Source organism: Bos taurus, chromosome 2 (assembly GCF_002263795.3).
Source record: "Bos taurus isolate L1 Dominette 01449 registration number 42190680 breed Hereford chromosome 2, ARS-UCD2.0, whole genome shotgun sequence".
In the NCBI taxonomy this organism is placed as follows: Eukaryota; Metazoa; Chordata; class Mammalia; order Artiodactyla; family Bovidae; genus Bos; species Bos taurus.
This window is the reverse complement of record NC_037329.1, coordinates 89,165,936-89,181,813: the sequence shown is the minus strand read 5'-3', so window position 1 is coordinate 89,181,813 and position 15,878 is coordinate 89,165,936. Positions and strand designations below refer to the sequence as shown.

General features: G+C 43.1%; 1 protein-coding gene across 2 annotated transcripts in view; it reads right to left on the bottom strand.

The window, feature by feature from the left end:
* Positions 1 to 7,904: 7,904 nt before the first annotated feature.
* AOX1 (aldehyde oxidase 1) overlaps positions 7,905 to 15,878 on the bottom strand; it is a 71,723-nt gene continuing 63,749 nt past the window's right edge. The window contains 5 exon segments of one of the 2 annotated variants that reach the window (NM_176668.3): positions 7,905 to 8,461; positions 9,346 to 9,513; positions 10,023 to 10,211; positions 12,353 to 12,418; positions 13,176 to 13,290. In NM_176668.3, the coding sequence (NP_788841.1) occupies positions 8,411 to 8,461; positions 9,346 to 9,513; positions 10,023 to 10,211; positions 12,353 to 12,418; positions 13,176 to 13,290 (589 nt within the window). In that variant the 3' untranslated portion in view covers positions 7,905 to 8,410. 2 annotated transcript variants of the gene reach the window in all.

Here is a 15,878-nt window from a genome sequence, read left to right as displayed (position 1 = left end):
CATCACCAGTCACATCCACAACTGGGCGTTGTTTTTGCTTTGGCTCCGTCTCTTCATTCTTCTGGAATTATTTCTCCACTGATCTCCAGTAGCATATTGGGCCCCTACCGACCTGGATATGATCTTTCAGTATCATATCTTTTTGCTTTTTCGAACTGTTCATGGGGTTCTCTGCCGGGGACCAGCCCCGGCTGATCCAGGGTATTTGAAGTGGGGACGGCGTCGGCGACCTATTTATTTAAATATTTTATCAAAGATATAAAGAGTAATAGGATGAGGATAGCTCAGTAGGAAAATTCAGTGGAGAAAAGAGGCTGAGTAGCTTGGTTTACGCGGGAGACCAATAAAACTTCAAGACAAGAAGCTTGCACCACTTACGTAGGCCGCAGGCGTCCTTCCGTTCTCCCGAAGGAGAGGAGACACTGAGGCCTCCCCGGTCAGATCTTAGAAGCCCAGGCATAATTAGTAAGCATGGCGGGTTCCGCACTCCAGATGGAGACTCAGCTCAAGTGAGAGAGAGAGCGACATGGGGAGACCAGTATTTCGAGAAACTGATCCCAATTCTTTATTTTCCAGAGTCTGTTTTTATACACTGAGATGTTATACAAAAATCACGCGGGGACAGCAGTCCTGACTTTTATTAAAGTCAGGTGCTTCACATAAATGTATACAGAGGTCTTAGGGGTGTTACATCATCTTCTGGCCAGGGGGCCTGCTGACAATTTATGACCCTCTCCTTGTGACAGCGGTCAGTCAACCAGGACACTTATTTCTCCAGGGGTGATTATTCTTAAAACAGACACTACCCAAATAAAGTTACATTCCTATAGGGTGAGGGTGTAGTGGGTTTTAGTTAAGGAAAGAATTTACTTAGCCTAAGGTCTAACGTGATTAATATCAAAGGTTAATACTTATTTCTCCTATATATTCATTAATGTGTGTAAGGGCAGGGGATATGGAAACTTAGCAACAAACATTGGCTCAACAAATGAAAAACCCTTCACCAATACAATTTCTAATCAGCCCATTATACTTATACTAATAGTTTTCTAACTTTTCTAAGGAACCTGTTTTTAGAAGGTTTAAAGCATCTCATCACGGTTGGGAGGCTGCGGCCGGACAAGCCTGTCAGGCAGGCCAGAGAACCTTCAGAGGAGTTTGTCACGCCCAGGAGTTTTTATTAACTGGAGCTCTAGGTTAACTCCTTCTCCGAAAGAGGTGGTGGGGGACAGCCCCCCGTAAAGTCAGAGGTGTAGGTGACAGCACAAAGTAGTAAAGTAGGCAGGCTCTGGTTATGGGGGTAGATGCTCGAGGAGTTCCAGGGGGACTCCTGAGGCTTGATCCCGCCTTTGCGTATGTCGAGACTCCTTCCTCATGACCTTTGTCATGGGCGGAGTACCTCACTCAGGCCCCCAACAGTTCTCAAGGCAAGAATACTGAAATGGTTTGCTATTCCGTTCTCCAGTGGACCATGTTTTGTCAGAACTCTGCACCATGACCCGTCTATCTTGGGTGGCCCTACACAGCATGGCTCATAGTTTCATTGAGTTAAACAGGGCTGTGGTCAGTGTAATCAGTTTGATTAGTTTTCTGTGATTGTGGTTTTCATTCTGTCTGCCCTTTGATGGATAAGGGTAAGAGGCTTATGGAAGCTCCTGATGGGAGAGACTGATTGGAAAACTGGGTCTTGTTCTTATGGGCGGGGCCATGCTCAGTAAATCTTTAATCCAAGTTTCTGTTGATGGGTGGGGCTATGTTCCCTCCCTGTTATTTGACCTGAGACTAAACTACAGGTGGAGGTAATGAAGATAATGGAGACCTCCTTCAGAAGAAGGTCCCATGCACACAAGGGCTGGATGAAGCACAAGCTGGAATCAAGATTGCCAGAAGAAATATCAGTAACTTCTGATATGCAGATGATACCTCCTTTATGGCAGAAAGCAAAGAAGAACTAAAGAGCCTCTTGATGAAAGTGAAAGAGGAGAGTGAAAAATCTGGCATAAAACTCAACACTCAGAAAACTAAGATTATGGCATCTGGTCCCATCAATTCATGGCAAATAGATAGGGAAACAGTGACAGACTTAATTTTGGGGGCTTCAAAATCACTGCAGATGGTGACTGCAGCCATGAAATCAAAAAACTCTTACTCCTTGGAAGAAAAGATATGACCAACCTAGACACCATATTAAAAAGCAGAGACATTACTTTGCCACCAAAGGTCCATCTAGTCAAAGCTACAGTTTTTCCAGTAGTCACATATGGATGTTGATAGCTGGACCATAAAGAAAGCTGAGGGCTGAAGAATTGATGCTTTTGAACTGTGGTGTTGGAGAAGACTCTTGAGAGTCCCTTGGACTGCAGGGAGATCCAACCAGTCCATCTTAAAGGAGATCAGTCCTGGGCGTTCATTGGAAGGACTGATGCTGAAGCTGAAACTCCAATACTTTGGCCACCTGATGCAAAGAACTGACTCAGTGGAAAAGACCCTGATGCTGGGAAAGATTGAAGGCAGGAGGAGACGGGGACAACAGAGAATGAGATGGTTGGATGGCATCACCGACTCAGTGGACATGAGTTTGAGCAAACTCTGGGAGTTGGTGATGGACAGGGAAACCTGGTGTGCTGCAGTCCATTGGGTCTCAAAGAGTCAGACATAACTAAGCGACTGAACTGAACTGAAGACTAAGGAATGCAGGGAAAAAAAGTTTGTCCTTTTCTCCTCCTTGAGAACTCCAGACCCCTATCTCCTCCTTGAGAGTCCCAGAACCCTCTCTTCTCTTCAGAGACCCCAGACTTGTTATCAACCTACCTAGGAACTGACTCATAAGGCTGACCTACAGGAAGAAAAATGTCTTCTTACAGCCAGCAACAGGAACCTTCGTTCCTCAGTGAAATGCAACTAAATCATGTAGATGTAATGTCTTAAGGTGTGTCTTAGGTGTTAATGTGTGTGCGTGCGTGTGCAAGCCCAGTTGTGTCTAACTCTTTGCAATGCCATGGACTTTGGTCTGCCAGGTTCCTCTGTCCATCAGATTTTGCAGGCAAGAATAATGGAGTGAGTTGCCATTTCCTACTTCAGAGATGTTAATGTACTTGTTCTAAAATTATAAATCTAATGCTTATTTAAAAAAAATCAAAACCACAAGATTGTATAAAGTAAGTGTGAAAATTCTCCTTTCCAATTTTCACTTTTCAGAGTTGACTATTACCAGATTTCTCTGTATTCACATAGAATTTTCACATGCATATGTGAACTATATGTACATACATGAATTTAGAAAGTGAAATAAAATTATTCCTATTATTTCAACATTTGCTTTTTTTCAAGTTATGTAGGTGTTCTATGCCTCAGTTGCCTCACCTATAAAATGGACAAAATAGTAGCAGTATCTCTCTGGGAATTTCTATGAAGATTTGAGCAGCTAATACATGTAAAGTACTTAGAACAGCACCTGGCACCTAGTAAGTTCTCAATAAATGTTAACTTGTAAAGCTTATTGCCATGATTTATTAAAATGTCCTATTAGTTTGCATTATTTTCCACTTTTGACTGTTAAAAATAATGCCACAATAAAAAACCTTGGGTTTTGTCTTTGCACATTTGAGCAAGTATTTTTGTTGCATAAAGCCTAAGAACTGGAATTCCTGGGTTAAAGGAGATGCATGCTTCTAGGTCCAACTTACTTGGCTTCCAAAAAGTGCACTAATAAAATGAATCATATGTGAGAGGGTGTCAGTTTCCCCATATCCTTCCTCAGCAGTGAGTATTATCCACACTCACCATTTTTCAAATATTTGGGGGAAATTTCAGTCCAGAAGAGGCATTTCTTCTGTTATGAGATTTTTTGTCTTGCTATACATTTAGTATTGTATTTATTCTTCTGTCCTTTGACTATTTTCTCCTATTAGGTTTTTGACTCTATCAATTTGAAGAGTATTATTATATATGATGGCCTCCCAGGTGGCTCTAGAGGTAAAGAACCCATCTGCCAATGCAGGAAACGCTGGAGATGAGGGTTTGATCCCTAGGTTGGGAAGATCCCTTGGAGGAGGAGGAAATGGCTACCCACTCCAATATTCTTGCCTGGAAAATTCCATGGACAGAGAAGCCTGGCAGGCTACAGTCCATGGGGTCAGAAAAAGTTGGACATGACTGTGCACGCATGCATGCAAGATTATAAACGATGGACACATAATATGCTATAAATGTCCAGATATTTTATGTCAGTTTGTTAATTGTTCACTGGGGACATCATATATAGCCCTTTAATTTCGAGTATGCCGCATCCACAAGGATGCAGCTCTAACCTCACAAGCCTCCCAGTTGGCGTTTCACCTGGACCTTCTCTAGGCAGTTCTATTGTCCCATTAGACCAGCCGCTTCTGAGTGGTTCGGATGCAACACGAACAGTGGATCCCACGTTACATGCTTTGATGAGAGGAACACACAGAGAGCAGACCGGAATCACCCCTCAGGGCTGCTCTCTGTCTGCTGGTCATCCTCCATGGGGTCAGTCTGGCTGCTCTTTCACGCAGACACAGTAAAGGTATGCTTTGTGTACAACTCCACAACACTTGGCCAATTATTCCTGGTGTAATGTCTCATCCTAAGGAGTCAGATGAACTTGTTTTGTTTGTGAATGGAAGAAAGGTTATGTTCTCTACACTATTATTTTTAGATTTCTTTAGAAGACAGTTCATGTTTTGAACATGTGATATGAAAACCTCCACATGCTGCACCCATTCCCTTCTACTCCTTCATAAGCCTCTCATCCCTAGTCCTCCAATCTTTCCCCTTCCATTTTCTACCCGGCTGGCCAAACAATTCCCTACTACCCAAGAGCCCATGTAGCCCCTCTGCTCTCCCCGCCAAGTGGATGCTCAAGTGCACCACCGAGCTCTTCCCCCACCGTGTCTGATGCAGGCTGTAGTGAAAACAGCACCATATCTACCTTGGAGGCATAGCCCGAGCCCACCCACTCATGAACCAAGCTCAGACTCTCCCTTTTCCGTCAGTCTGTCATAAGGGGTCTCTCACTTCACCATGTAGCCACAGGGATTTCTGGGAGACATGCTGACACAACAGTAGTGGGTTAGGTGGTCTGGGTTCCCTGCAGCTGGCTTGTTCCTGCCATTCCTGCTTGTGCTTGATTCTGGATGTACTACTCTCAGCTTACCTGATTGCTTCTGGGCTTGCTGGATTGCATTTGAACAAGATCCTTAAGTTATTGGCGTGCATTTTAAAATCAGAGAAGCACTGCTTAGTAGCAGACAGACCAAAGGATGGGTGATAGCACCTTCCAGGCAGAGATCATGGACAGTCTCCCAAGTGCGAAAGAGAACAGGAAATGCTCGTAGCAAAAGAGAGAAGTCATGAGATACTGCTGGAGAGATAGGCAGGGAACAACAGGTCACCAAGGGCAGGCTTGCCACCCTAGGGATCTGGAGCAGTGGTGGCAGCCATGGCAGAGTTTCAGGCAAGGATGTAACATGCTCATATTGTGCGTATGTGTCTGTGTATCCAAACTCTAACATATAACTTTTGGCTTTGGCTTTAATCTGCAGAATGGTTTGGAAGGGAAGCAAAATGAATGCAGGGCAAAGCTGAGGAGACTACTGCAATAGTCAGCTTGAAAATAACGGTGACTTGGAACAACATAGTTGCCATGGGAATAAAGAGAGTGAGGGAAAGATTAAGGTATTTCTCCCAGGTGGGCTTGACGGACTCTTGCACGGAGGGAACAGAGCGTCTTGCATCACTCCCCTCACCTACCCCGACCCCATCCCTGCCTCTGGCTTAGCATCTTGTGGATGGCTGCGATGAAGAGATCTGTTTGGGAACCATTAAGTTGGAGGTGATTGTGTGACTTGCAAATGGCAGGGACAGGCAAGTTGGGTTTTCAGAGCTGGACCCTGAGTGAGAGAAACCACAGGAATGAAGGCGCCAGCAAGGGAGAGGGCATGAGAGACGAGGCTCCCTGGGGAATCCCAGTGTCTATAGATGGGCTGGAGGAGGGGGTTGGTGAAGGTACAACAGGAGAAGAGGAGAAAGCAGAAGAAAGAGAAAACTCGGGGAAGACTGAGAAGCTGTGAGTTATAAGAATGCGCCCTCATATGATCTGTGTCATGATATTATCCAGGACGAGCCTTTAAATGTGTCAGTTTAGGTTACTTCTCTTCATTCAGATGAAAAGCCCACGTCCTCACAATGGTCTCAAGGCTCTGGATGTCTGCCCCTCCCCAGGCTTGTTCCAGGCTTGCAGGCGCCATGGTGGTCCACAGGTAGGCAGGCACCCTCCCCCCGCCACTCCCCATGGGGGTGACACTTTGCCCACAAATGCTGACATTCGCTTCCTCCAGGTACCTTCTTGGCTCAGGCCCTCGCCATTCTCACCTCCGGATGCATTCAGCTCAGCCTGCTCCAGGCCACCCTCACCATCCATCAGCCTTAACCTTCTCTACTTTCAGTACACCCTCCACTCTTCTCCATCGCTCACACTCAATAATTTAATTATATGCACTGTTTTCTGTTTGTCTCCCTTGACTATATTATAATCTTCACAAGGGCAAGGATCTTTGTTGACTACATTTACTGCTATGTTCTAAGTGACTAGAACAGTGCCTGGCACATAATTGGTGCTCCATAATCATTTGTGGTACAAATGAGAAAATCCGCTCTTTAAAGGGATATAATGTAACTAAGTGTCACCATAGCAAGAATGACCTTAGTCCTTAGTCTGAAGCCACTGAAGAAGCTTTGCCATCTTACCTGGCCCTGAGATAAGAGTCAAGAGTTGAGAGTGTGACAGGGAGAAGGTATTACACTCCAGCTTCTAGTCCATACGTCCTGCAGATGCTTCTGTCTGCCATTAATGGAAACGGGGTTTTTCAATGATAATGTCTTGCTGTTGCTCAGCCCCCTTTGAGGTTTCCTGTCACTAAAGGCCATTGGGATAAGTTTCTTGTGATTCTCACAACTTCTCCATCCTTTCCACATTTTTCTCTTTCCCTTCATATGTGCTTTTTTTTGAGATGTAATTCACATACCGTAAAATTCACTCTTCACTGCCCCATCCCCCATGTCCCCTTAGGGCCTGGCAACTATTTCTTGTCTCTATGAATTTGCCTGTTCTGGACACTTCATATAGGTGGAATCATACAATATGTGGCCTTTCGTGTCTGGCTACTTTCACTTAGACAATGTTTTCAAGGTTCATCCACATTGTAGCATGTATCAGAATTTCATTCTTTTGTATGGCTCAGTAACATTCCCTTGTGTGGCTATTTTGTTTATCACATTTTGTTATCAGTTAATAGAGTTAGATTGTTTCCACATTGATTATTATGAATAATGCTATGAATATTTGTGCGTAAGTTTTTTTCTGAACATATGTTTTCAATTCTCCTGGGTATATATGTAAGAGTGGTCATATGACAACTACATGTTTAACTCTTTGAGGAAATGCCAAACTATTTTCCAGAGGATCTGTACATTTTCATTCTTCCTGCCAAGGGATAAGAGTTCCAGTTGCTTCACATCCTTGCCAACACGTACTATTATCCATCATGTCGGTTACAGCCATCCTAGTGGGTGTAAAATGATACCTCACTGTGATTTTTACTTCCTTTTTCTTCATGACTGATGAGTTTGAGCATCTTTTCATGTGCTTATTGGCCATTTAGATATCTTTAGAGAAATGTCTATTTAATTCCTTTGCTCATTTAAAATTTGAGTTATTTATCTTTTTATTGTTGTGTTGCAAGTGTTTTAAAATATATTCTGATATTCTGCACACTAGATCTTTATCAGACATATTATTTGCAAATATTTCCCCATATTCTGTGGTTCGTCTTTTCAGTTTCTCAAAGTGTCTTCTGAAGCACCAAAGCTTTTAGTTTTGATGAAGTTCAATTTATCTGTTTTTATTTTTGGTTCCATATAGTACCTGCTATCCATTCTGACAACAGATGGGGAAAGCAAATGGGGACAAGAAAATGACAACTTTACATTTCACACTAATAAAATTATTTAGAAAATTGCCTTTTACTAGACAGTATAATTTCTGTTGGTGGAAGCAAGGCAACTATGAATCACATACAAATCATCATCTTCCATTCTATTTAGCTGGATGGGTCTAAGTAAGGGACAGAATAATAAAGAATATCATTGTAGAGGAAATCAGTTAGCATTTATGCCATTTAAAATATGGTTTCTAAATTGCTTAAGCATATCTATCAGATTCTAACTAGAACATTTAAAATCAGCATCCGATAAAAGCAATACTCTGTGAAATGATTTCTGAACTGTGAAAATTTGTCTTTCAGACCTATCACCCTAGAGCACTGAGCCTGGATAGATTTCTTTGTTGGAAGAATCCCCGCATCTTCACCAGAGGTTTGTATTTGATTCATATGGGTACACTCCAAGGAACATACGATCCAGGTTCATCTCTTGGAATCTGGAATAAAAAGACAAATTTGGATGTTTGCAACTTGGAAGATGTTTATGACATGTGAAAAAGAGCAGATTATAAAACAGGATAAAAACCACCCAGAGGGTGACCAGGACAATGAGAGAGCCAACCACCACAGCATGAGAAACATGGAGGAGTCAAGGAGAGGACCAAGGGTCGGACTGGGCAGGGCAGCCAGGAGAGTCATCTCAGGCTTGAAGCGGAAAAGAGGACAGGAGGAGTCAGCGTCTATGCTTCTCCACAGTGAAGAGGTGATTCCTGGGGCTTTGGAAGAGCTTTAAAGGGTACCGTGAAGAGCCATCACGAGAGGTTGTATAGTACAGGGCTCTCCCCTCAATTTAAGGAATAACGTGTTTATAGTCAGAGGGGTCACTCTGAATGGCATGACCTCCCACAGTTAAAAATCCCATCACTGAAAATGCCCACGGAGAGTGGAGATGTTTGCTTGACCAGGGTGTTGCAGGAGGCATTCCTGCTACTGGCGGGAGGGAAAGGATCCCTCCCTCTCTGGGGTTCTGATCAGGAACTGCACAGACTCCCATGGCTTGGGTAGAGGAAGTTAAGAATGTTGGGGTGGCCCATATTCTTGGCCTGGGTTTCTTGGGATCAGAGCATAGTTCCTGAACTTCTGACTAATGTGTCCTGGGAAGGGAACAAAACTAAGGAGGAGCATACAATTGCTGAATGAAGACTGAACTTTCCTTTTTAAATGGTGTAGAAATGACCCCACTGCAGGCAGGCTGCTGTCTCACTCAATTGTCTTCAGATTCATGTCAACTTTTCTTCCATGGAAAACCACCATGGTGGACTAACGAAACTTAGTTACAAGGACAGGGGAAAAAATTCAGACTTGTTGGAGCAGAACGTACCATTTTTGTGAACTTGTCTTCACAGGCCATTCTAATCTTCTCTGGAGTCAGTGGGCTGTTGAGCCTCAGTGGTCCAGGCAGGCCTCTCTCCTGTCGTGCTGCCCTTATTGCATCGTGGATGGCGAAAAACACTGAGCACCCCAGGAATATCCCAGACTCTCCCAGACCCTGGTAGGGAGACAAATCAACTAGATTATGACTCTCTCTCTCTTTCTCTGTATGTGTGTATATATATATGAATGTATGTATCTCATGTACGTGCACATCTATGAATACACATGTGCATGTATGCATACATTAAATATTATATATTCAACTTTTTACTTTAAAAAACTGATCCATTCTTTTAGCTCAGTATTTATATTCTGAGGATTCCAGTGGAAGGAAATGACCCCAAAGGGAGAGAGCAGATAGAGGCATGATGCTGATTACTGGCATGAAGATGAAAAATCATATGCAACCTGATGATAATAGTAGCTTGTGTCCACAATTTGGAGTATTTTTAAAGAAATTTATAATGTTTAATTACTTTAAAATTAAAATGTTTAATCGGGCTTTTCCCCCTATACTCCCAGAAAAAAAAAAACAAAAACCAATCAACCAAGAGATTAATGTAGCCCCTCCCTCCCGGCACAGGTATCACACAAACACTCATTTATTCATGGAGCACAGCTTACCTTAGACGAATACAGGGTATTCGAGTTTTCAGAGGGAGGCAAAAAAGAAATGTGCAGCTCCATGGGGATGTCACAGATGGCAGGGATTTTATACTGGTTCGGGCCCCGGGTGTACAGGACACCTTGAGGAGAATAATTCAGTTCCTCTATTGTATAAAGTCCCATGCCTTGAATAAATGCACCTTCAATCTGAGGCAAAAAAGAAAAATTCCATATATGAGAAAATACAGCCAATAGCAGCATTTCAACTTCATGCTGTTTGCCTGAATTTTAAAAATGTAGTTTAAGAGGGTTCTTTGCATATTTTGGAGCCTGTCTCTGAAAGTTTACTTTCAAGTTCACTTTAGAGCATGTCTGAACATCTCTCTGAGTGCTAAGTTCAGTCAAAGAATGTGAGTTTGAATCTCAGCCTGGCATTAAAGCTGCAGCTCCAGAAGAGCCCTCAGAGAGCCCGTAGCCCAAACATCTTGATTTTTTTTCTGCCTGTGAGGCAGGTGAAACCCTCTCTGACAGTTTGCCCATAGACCTCAGCACCCCAGGAGAGATTCTCAAAGCTCTGGAACCCTGGTGGCTCACCCCTTACCCCTCGCTCATCAGCTGGCTGGCCTCACATCTCTGGACTGTCTCTTCGATCGTAACATGAAGGGTTTGAACTATGTGCTCCCTGAGCTTCCTTTACAGCTTTAAAAGGCTCCAGCTCTTAGATGTCAGCACATGGATGAAATTACCATTCCATGCAGGTTTCTGATTTCTGGGTCTTCTCTTCCCTTCCTTCCTTCCTGCAGCCACATTTTCTCCATCCTCACTTCTGTCTACTAGCAGAGATGTTCTTCTCCACCACAATGTTAGAACAGTCTTCCTAACACTCCAGACTGCTCCCTGGGCCAAGTCCCTTCCACCTGCTAAGTGAAATGCCCGTCTTGGGAGGTTTCTACCAACATAATCCTCTTTCACTCCCTACCTCCAGCCTTGCATCCAGCCCCTGTGACACAGGTGACTGCTGCCATCAGCTTATCCTCACTGCCAGCCCTGAATGCAAGGTGTGTGGAATCTCAGCTCTTTCTTTAGGTTAATTCCCTCCATTTTCCTCCTACCCAGAACACCTCTTCCTGCTCATTCTTTGCCTGCTTTGACTTCTCCAATCCATAAGTTTTTCCCACTTTCCTGTCAAGGTCCTAATCAGAGGGTCCCTCAGACTACATTCTCTATTGGAAATAGGAAGCTGAACAGCCCACTGGTGCCAAGGCAGGTAGATAAAGTGAGAGAAGCTTCCAGAGAGCATGTGACTCTCTAAAGAGGCAGCCAATAGACTTTTCCTCATGGAAAGATAGCTCCAGTGTTGGCAAATTTTCTGTGTATCCAAGAGATGCTAGACATGTGAGAATTCATGTAAAACAGCTTGTAATTTTTCAATCTTGTTAATTATTTCAAATTTAAATTGTAAAATATCTGTGGGCAAAATAGGCTACCCATCAGCAGCTGTGCTGTAACTATCTGATGTTTGCTATCTCAACCCTGAAGCCAGAGCCCATCACCTTCTCTGGACTCAGCACAAAGTCCTGGATCCTACTTCTAGCCCACAGGCGTGGGGTTCATGCTGCTACCTCTAGGCTCAGTCCTGCTCTTTCAAGCTCCCCAGTCACAGAGTGCACATTTTTTCAAAAACTACCTACAACACCTTTGTTTTCTTCCTTTTTTTAAACAATAAGAGGTTTGAGTGCTATGGCTGTCCTGAACAGAAAGATTCTGACTAAACGGAGAGAATAAGAAAATGATGGGTGGGCTTCCCTAGTAGCTCAGTTGGTAAAGAATCCACCTGCAATGCAGGAGACCACCTGCAGTCCAGGAGACCCGGGTTTGATCCCTGGGTCAGGAAGATCCTTTGGAGAGGGAAATGCAATCCACTCCAGTATTCTTGCCTGGGAAATCCCATGGACAGAGGAGCCTGGTGGGCTACAGTCCATGGGGTTGCAAAGAGTCAGACGTTACTGAGTGATTCACACACACACACAAGAAGATGATGAATCGGGACTTCTAGGTTGGGCCAGTAGCTGAGATTCCACCCTCCCAGTGCAGGGGACCCAGGTTTGTTCCCTGGTCAGGGAACTAGACCCTGCATGCTGCAACTAAAGATCCTACATGCTACAACTAAGACCTGGAACAGCCAAATAATAAATATTAAAAAATAAACACACACAAAAATATTGAAAACAAATAAATATATATATTTTAAAAAGAAGATGAGTAAGCCAGTGGAATGTTTTCCTGGCAGACCCTCCAGCAGTGTTGACTTTTACAAACAAGGAGAGAGGAACATTAGTTCCACATACCTGGCCTACGTCAAGGGCTGGATTTATACTGTAGCCAACATCCATGACAATGTCTGTTCTGATGTTCTAGTAATTAAAAACAAGTAAAAATGTTTAGTTTGATGAATACAACTTGGGAAGACAAAGTTGAGACACATATTTCAGGAAAAAGAAGCAACACAGTTTATTATGTATAACTTCAAAGTTATATAAAGACTCATGCAGCTTAAGTAGTCTTTTTTTTTTTTTTTCTTGCAAACAACAGGAGAGGAAAATATTTACTTGGCTTTGATTCCAGCTGAGGGATGTAACGTATTCGGTTGAATCCACTACAACAAATAGAACACATCCCACAGAAAACAGGAAATGTTTATGGCCCTCCTGATCCTTGTTGCAAAACTTCCTGGCCACCACCACACTCTGCCCTCAACAGTCCAGCTGGCTGGGTGATAGTTTCTGAATCAAGAACTCAGGGTTCATCAGCAAAAATTGCCATTTTAGATTATGAATTTTTAGAGCAGAGGAGAGACTAAATCTAACATTACAGCTTGGTAACCAAAAGTTCTCTGATAACCTACAGAGGAGGAGAGGATAGCAGGCCCAGCCAGGCTGGTGGGAACACCTGTGCCCATTTAAGAGGGCAGGGACATAAAGAAGAGAGGCTGCCAGTTGCTTTCTAACCGTTGCACCAAGGTGATTGCTGAGCTCCTATTTCCTTTGGTAATATAGAGAAACTATCCTTAGCCAATTATGTGGTGCCTCTCTAGTGCTCAGACAGATGGAATATGTGGAAAATAAATGGATCTAGAGTTCAGCTCAAAGACCTTCCCAAATTGGTACTGACCTTATGAGCACCTGTCAGGCAGTCTATCTCAACCTCGGAACAGGCTGCTCCATAAACAAAGTATTCGAAAGGGTGGCCTTCGCCTGTCTCCCAGTTTATGTTCGACTCATAACCCCTGGAGGAAACAGAATTTTTGAGGAGTGTTGTTAAACGATCAAGCCGCTTCATTGCAGACCACAATAATTAAACAGACCCATGAGGAGCTGTGCCCAATTTGCACGCCTGGCAAAAACGAGAGGAGTACACTTGTGATTCAAAGATGTGCAGCACATAATATAAGGAGTAAAGCTGTGGAATGAATAAATATTTACTTCTTTCTTATTAAACTTGCTTTGTCTGATAAAAACAGGAAACCACTCCCTACCACTAACTCCCTAGGCTTGGCAGTTAACTGCTGATCATTTGGATATTCATCCTATTGTTTTTGGTTAATATAGGGTCATGTAATCCTGTTGTAATCAGGCTTGGGGAATTCCAGCTGGATTTTACACCAAATACTACATCAAAGGTGCACCCTTTTCGGTGTCTCTTTCTGGCCCGAGGATTCAGCCTTCTGTAGGTGGGGTCAGGCCCCCTGGCTCTCATTCTTTGCCAGCACTCTGGTCTCTCCATCAGGCTCCAAGGACTGCTCTGTTCCCAATTCTTCTTTAAGGACACCAAATGAATGTCATGGTAGAAGAGAAGCATAGGCCAGCAGCTGACCAGTACTTTCTACTCTTCTCTCCTCCTCTCCTCCCAGCCTGGAGGGGCTTATCCCTGCCAGTGCCCTCAGACTCCCACAAGAACTGGCAAAGAGAGACAATCAGGTGCGACTCTCTATATCTCTCTGCCTCCTGATGGCTTTCACTCTCCATTAAATAATTTGATAGATTGCTTTCCAAAGTTTCTGAGTTCTAGTTGTTCCACATCTTGACAGCAAACACATAGATACTGTTAAATTTCTTATTTTTTTGCCAATCTAGACAACGGTATTTATCTTACTATAGATTGCATTTGCATCTCTTTTCCTTCATTTCTTAAGGGACACAGTGAGTTTTCAACACAATGTCAACCACTCCTTCCTTGGTAACCCCCAGGGAACTCTTCATACGTCCCACTATGAAGAAAAAGAAATGCAAAAAAGCAAAATGGCTGTCTGAGGAGGCGTAATGCCTATTTGTAAGAAATAGCTGTGAAAAGAAGAGAGGTGAAAGGCAAAAAATGAAAGGAAAGATACACTGATTTGAATGCAGAGTTCCAAAGAATAGCAAGGAGAGATAAGAAAGCCTTCCTCAGTGTTCTATGCAAAGAATTAAAGGAAAACAATAGAACGGGAAAGACTAGAGATCTCTTCAAGAAAATTAGAGATACCAAGGGAACATTTCATGCGAAGATGGGCTCAATAAAGGACAGAAATGATATGGACCTAACAGAAGCAGAAGATATTAAGAAGAGGGGGCAAGAATACACAGAAAAACTGTACAAAAAAGATCTTCACGACCCAGATAATGATGAAGGTGTGATCACTCGCACTCACCTAGAGCTGGACATCTTGGAATGTGAAGTCAGATGGGCCTTAGGAAGCATCACTATGAACAATGCTAGTGGAAGTGATGATTTTCCAGTTGAGCTATTTCAAATCCTAAAAGATCATGTTGTGAAAGTGCTGCACTCCATATGTCAGCGAATTTGGAAAACTCAGCAGTGGCCACAGGACTGGAAAAGGTCAATTTTCATTCCAATCCCAAAGAAAGGCAATGCCAAAGAATGCTCAAACTACCACACAATTGTACTCATCTCACACACTAGTAAAGTAATGCTCAAAATTCTCCAAGCTAGGGTTCAGCAATACATGAACCATGAACTTCCAGATATTCAAGCTGGTTTTAAAAAAGGCAGAGGAACCAGAGATCAAATTGCCAACGTCCGCTGAATCATTGAAAAAGCAGGAGAGTTCCAAAAAACATCTATTTTTGCTATATTGACTATTCCAAAGCCTTTGGCTGTGTGGATCACAATAAACTGTGGAAAATTCTTCAAGAGATGGGAATTCCAGACCACCTGACCTGCCTCTTGAGAAACCTATATGCAGGTAAGGAAGCAACAGTTAGAACTGGACATGGAACAACAGACTGGTTCCAAATAGGAAAAGGAGTACATCAAGGCTGTATATTGTCATCCTGCTTATTTAACTTCTATGCAGAGTACATCATGAGAAACACTGGGCTGGAAGAAGCACAAGCTGGAATCAAGATTGCCGGGAGAAGTATCAATAACCTCAGATATGCAGATGACACCACACTTATGGCAGAAAGTGAAGAACTAAAGAGCCTCTTGATGAAAGTGAAAGAGGAGAGTGAAAAAGTTGGCTTTCCCAACATTCAGAAAACTAAGATCATGGCATCCACTCCCATCACTTCATGGCAAATAGATGGGGAAACAGTGGAAACAGTGGCTGACTTTATTTTTCTGGGCTCCAAAATCACTGTGGATGGTGCCTGCAGCCATGAAATTAAAAGATGCTTGCTCTTTGGAAGGAAAGTTATGACCAACCTAGACAACATATTAAAAAGCAGAGACATCACTTTGCCAACAAAGGTCTGTCTAGTCAAAGCTACGGTTTTTCCAGTGGTCATGTATGGATGTAAGAGTTGGACCATAAAGAAAGCTGAGCACCAAAGAATTGATGCTTTTGAACTGTGGTATTGGAGAAGACTCATGAGA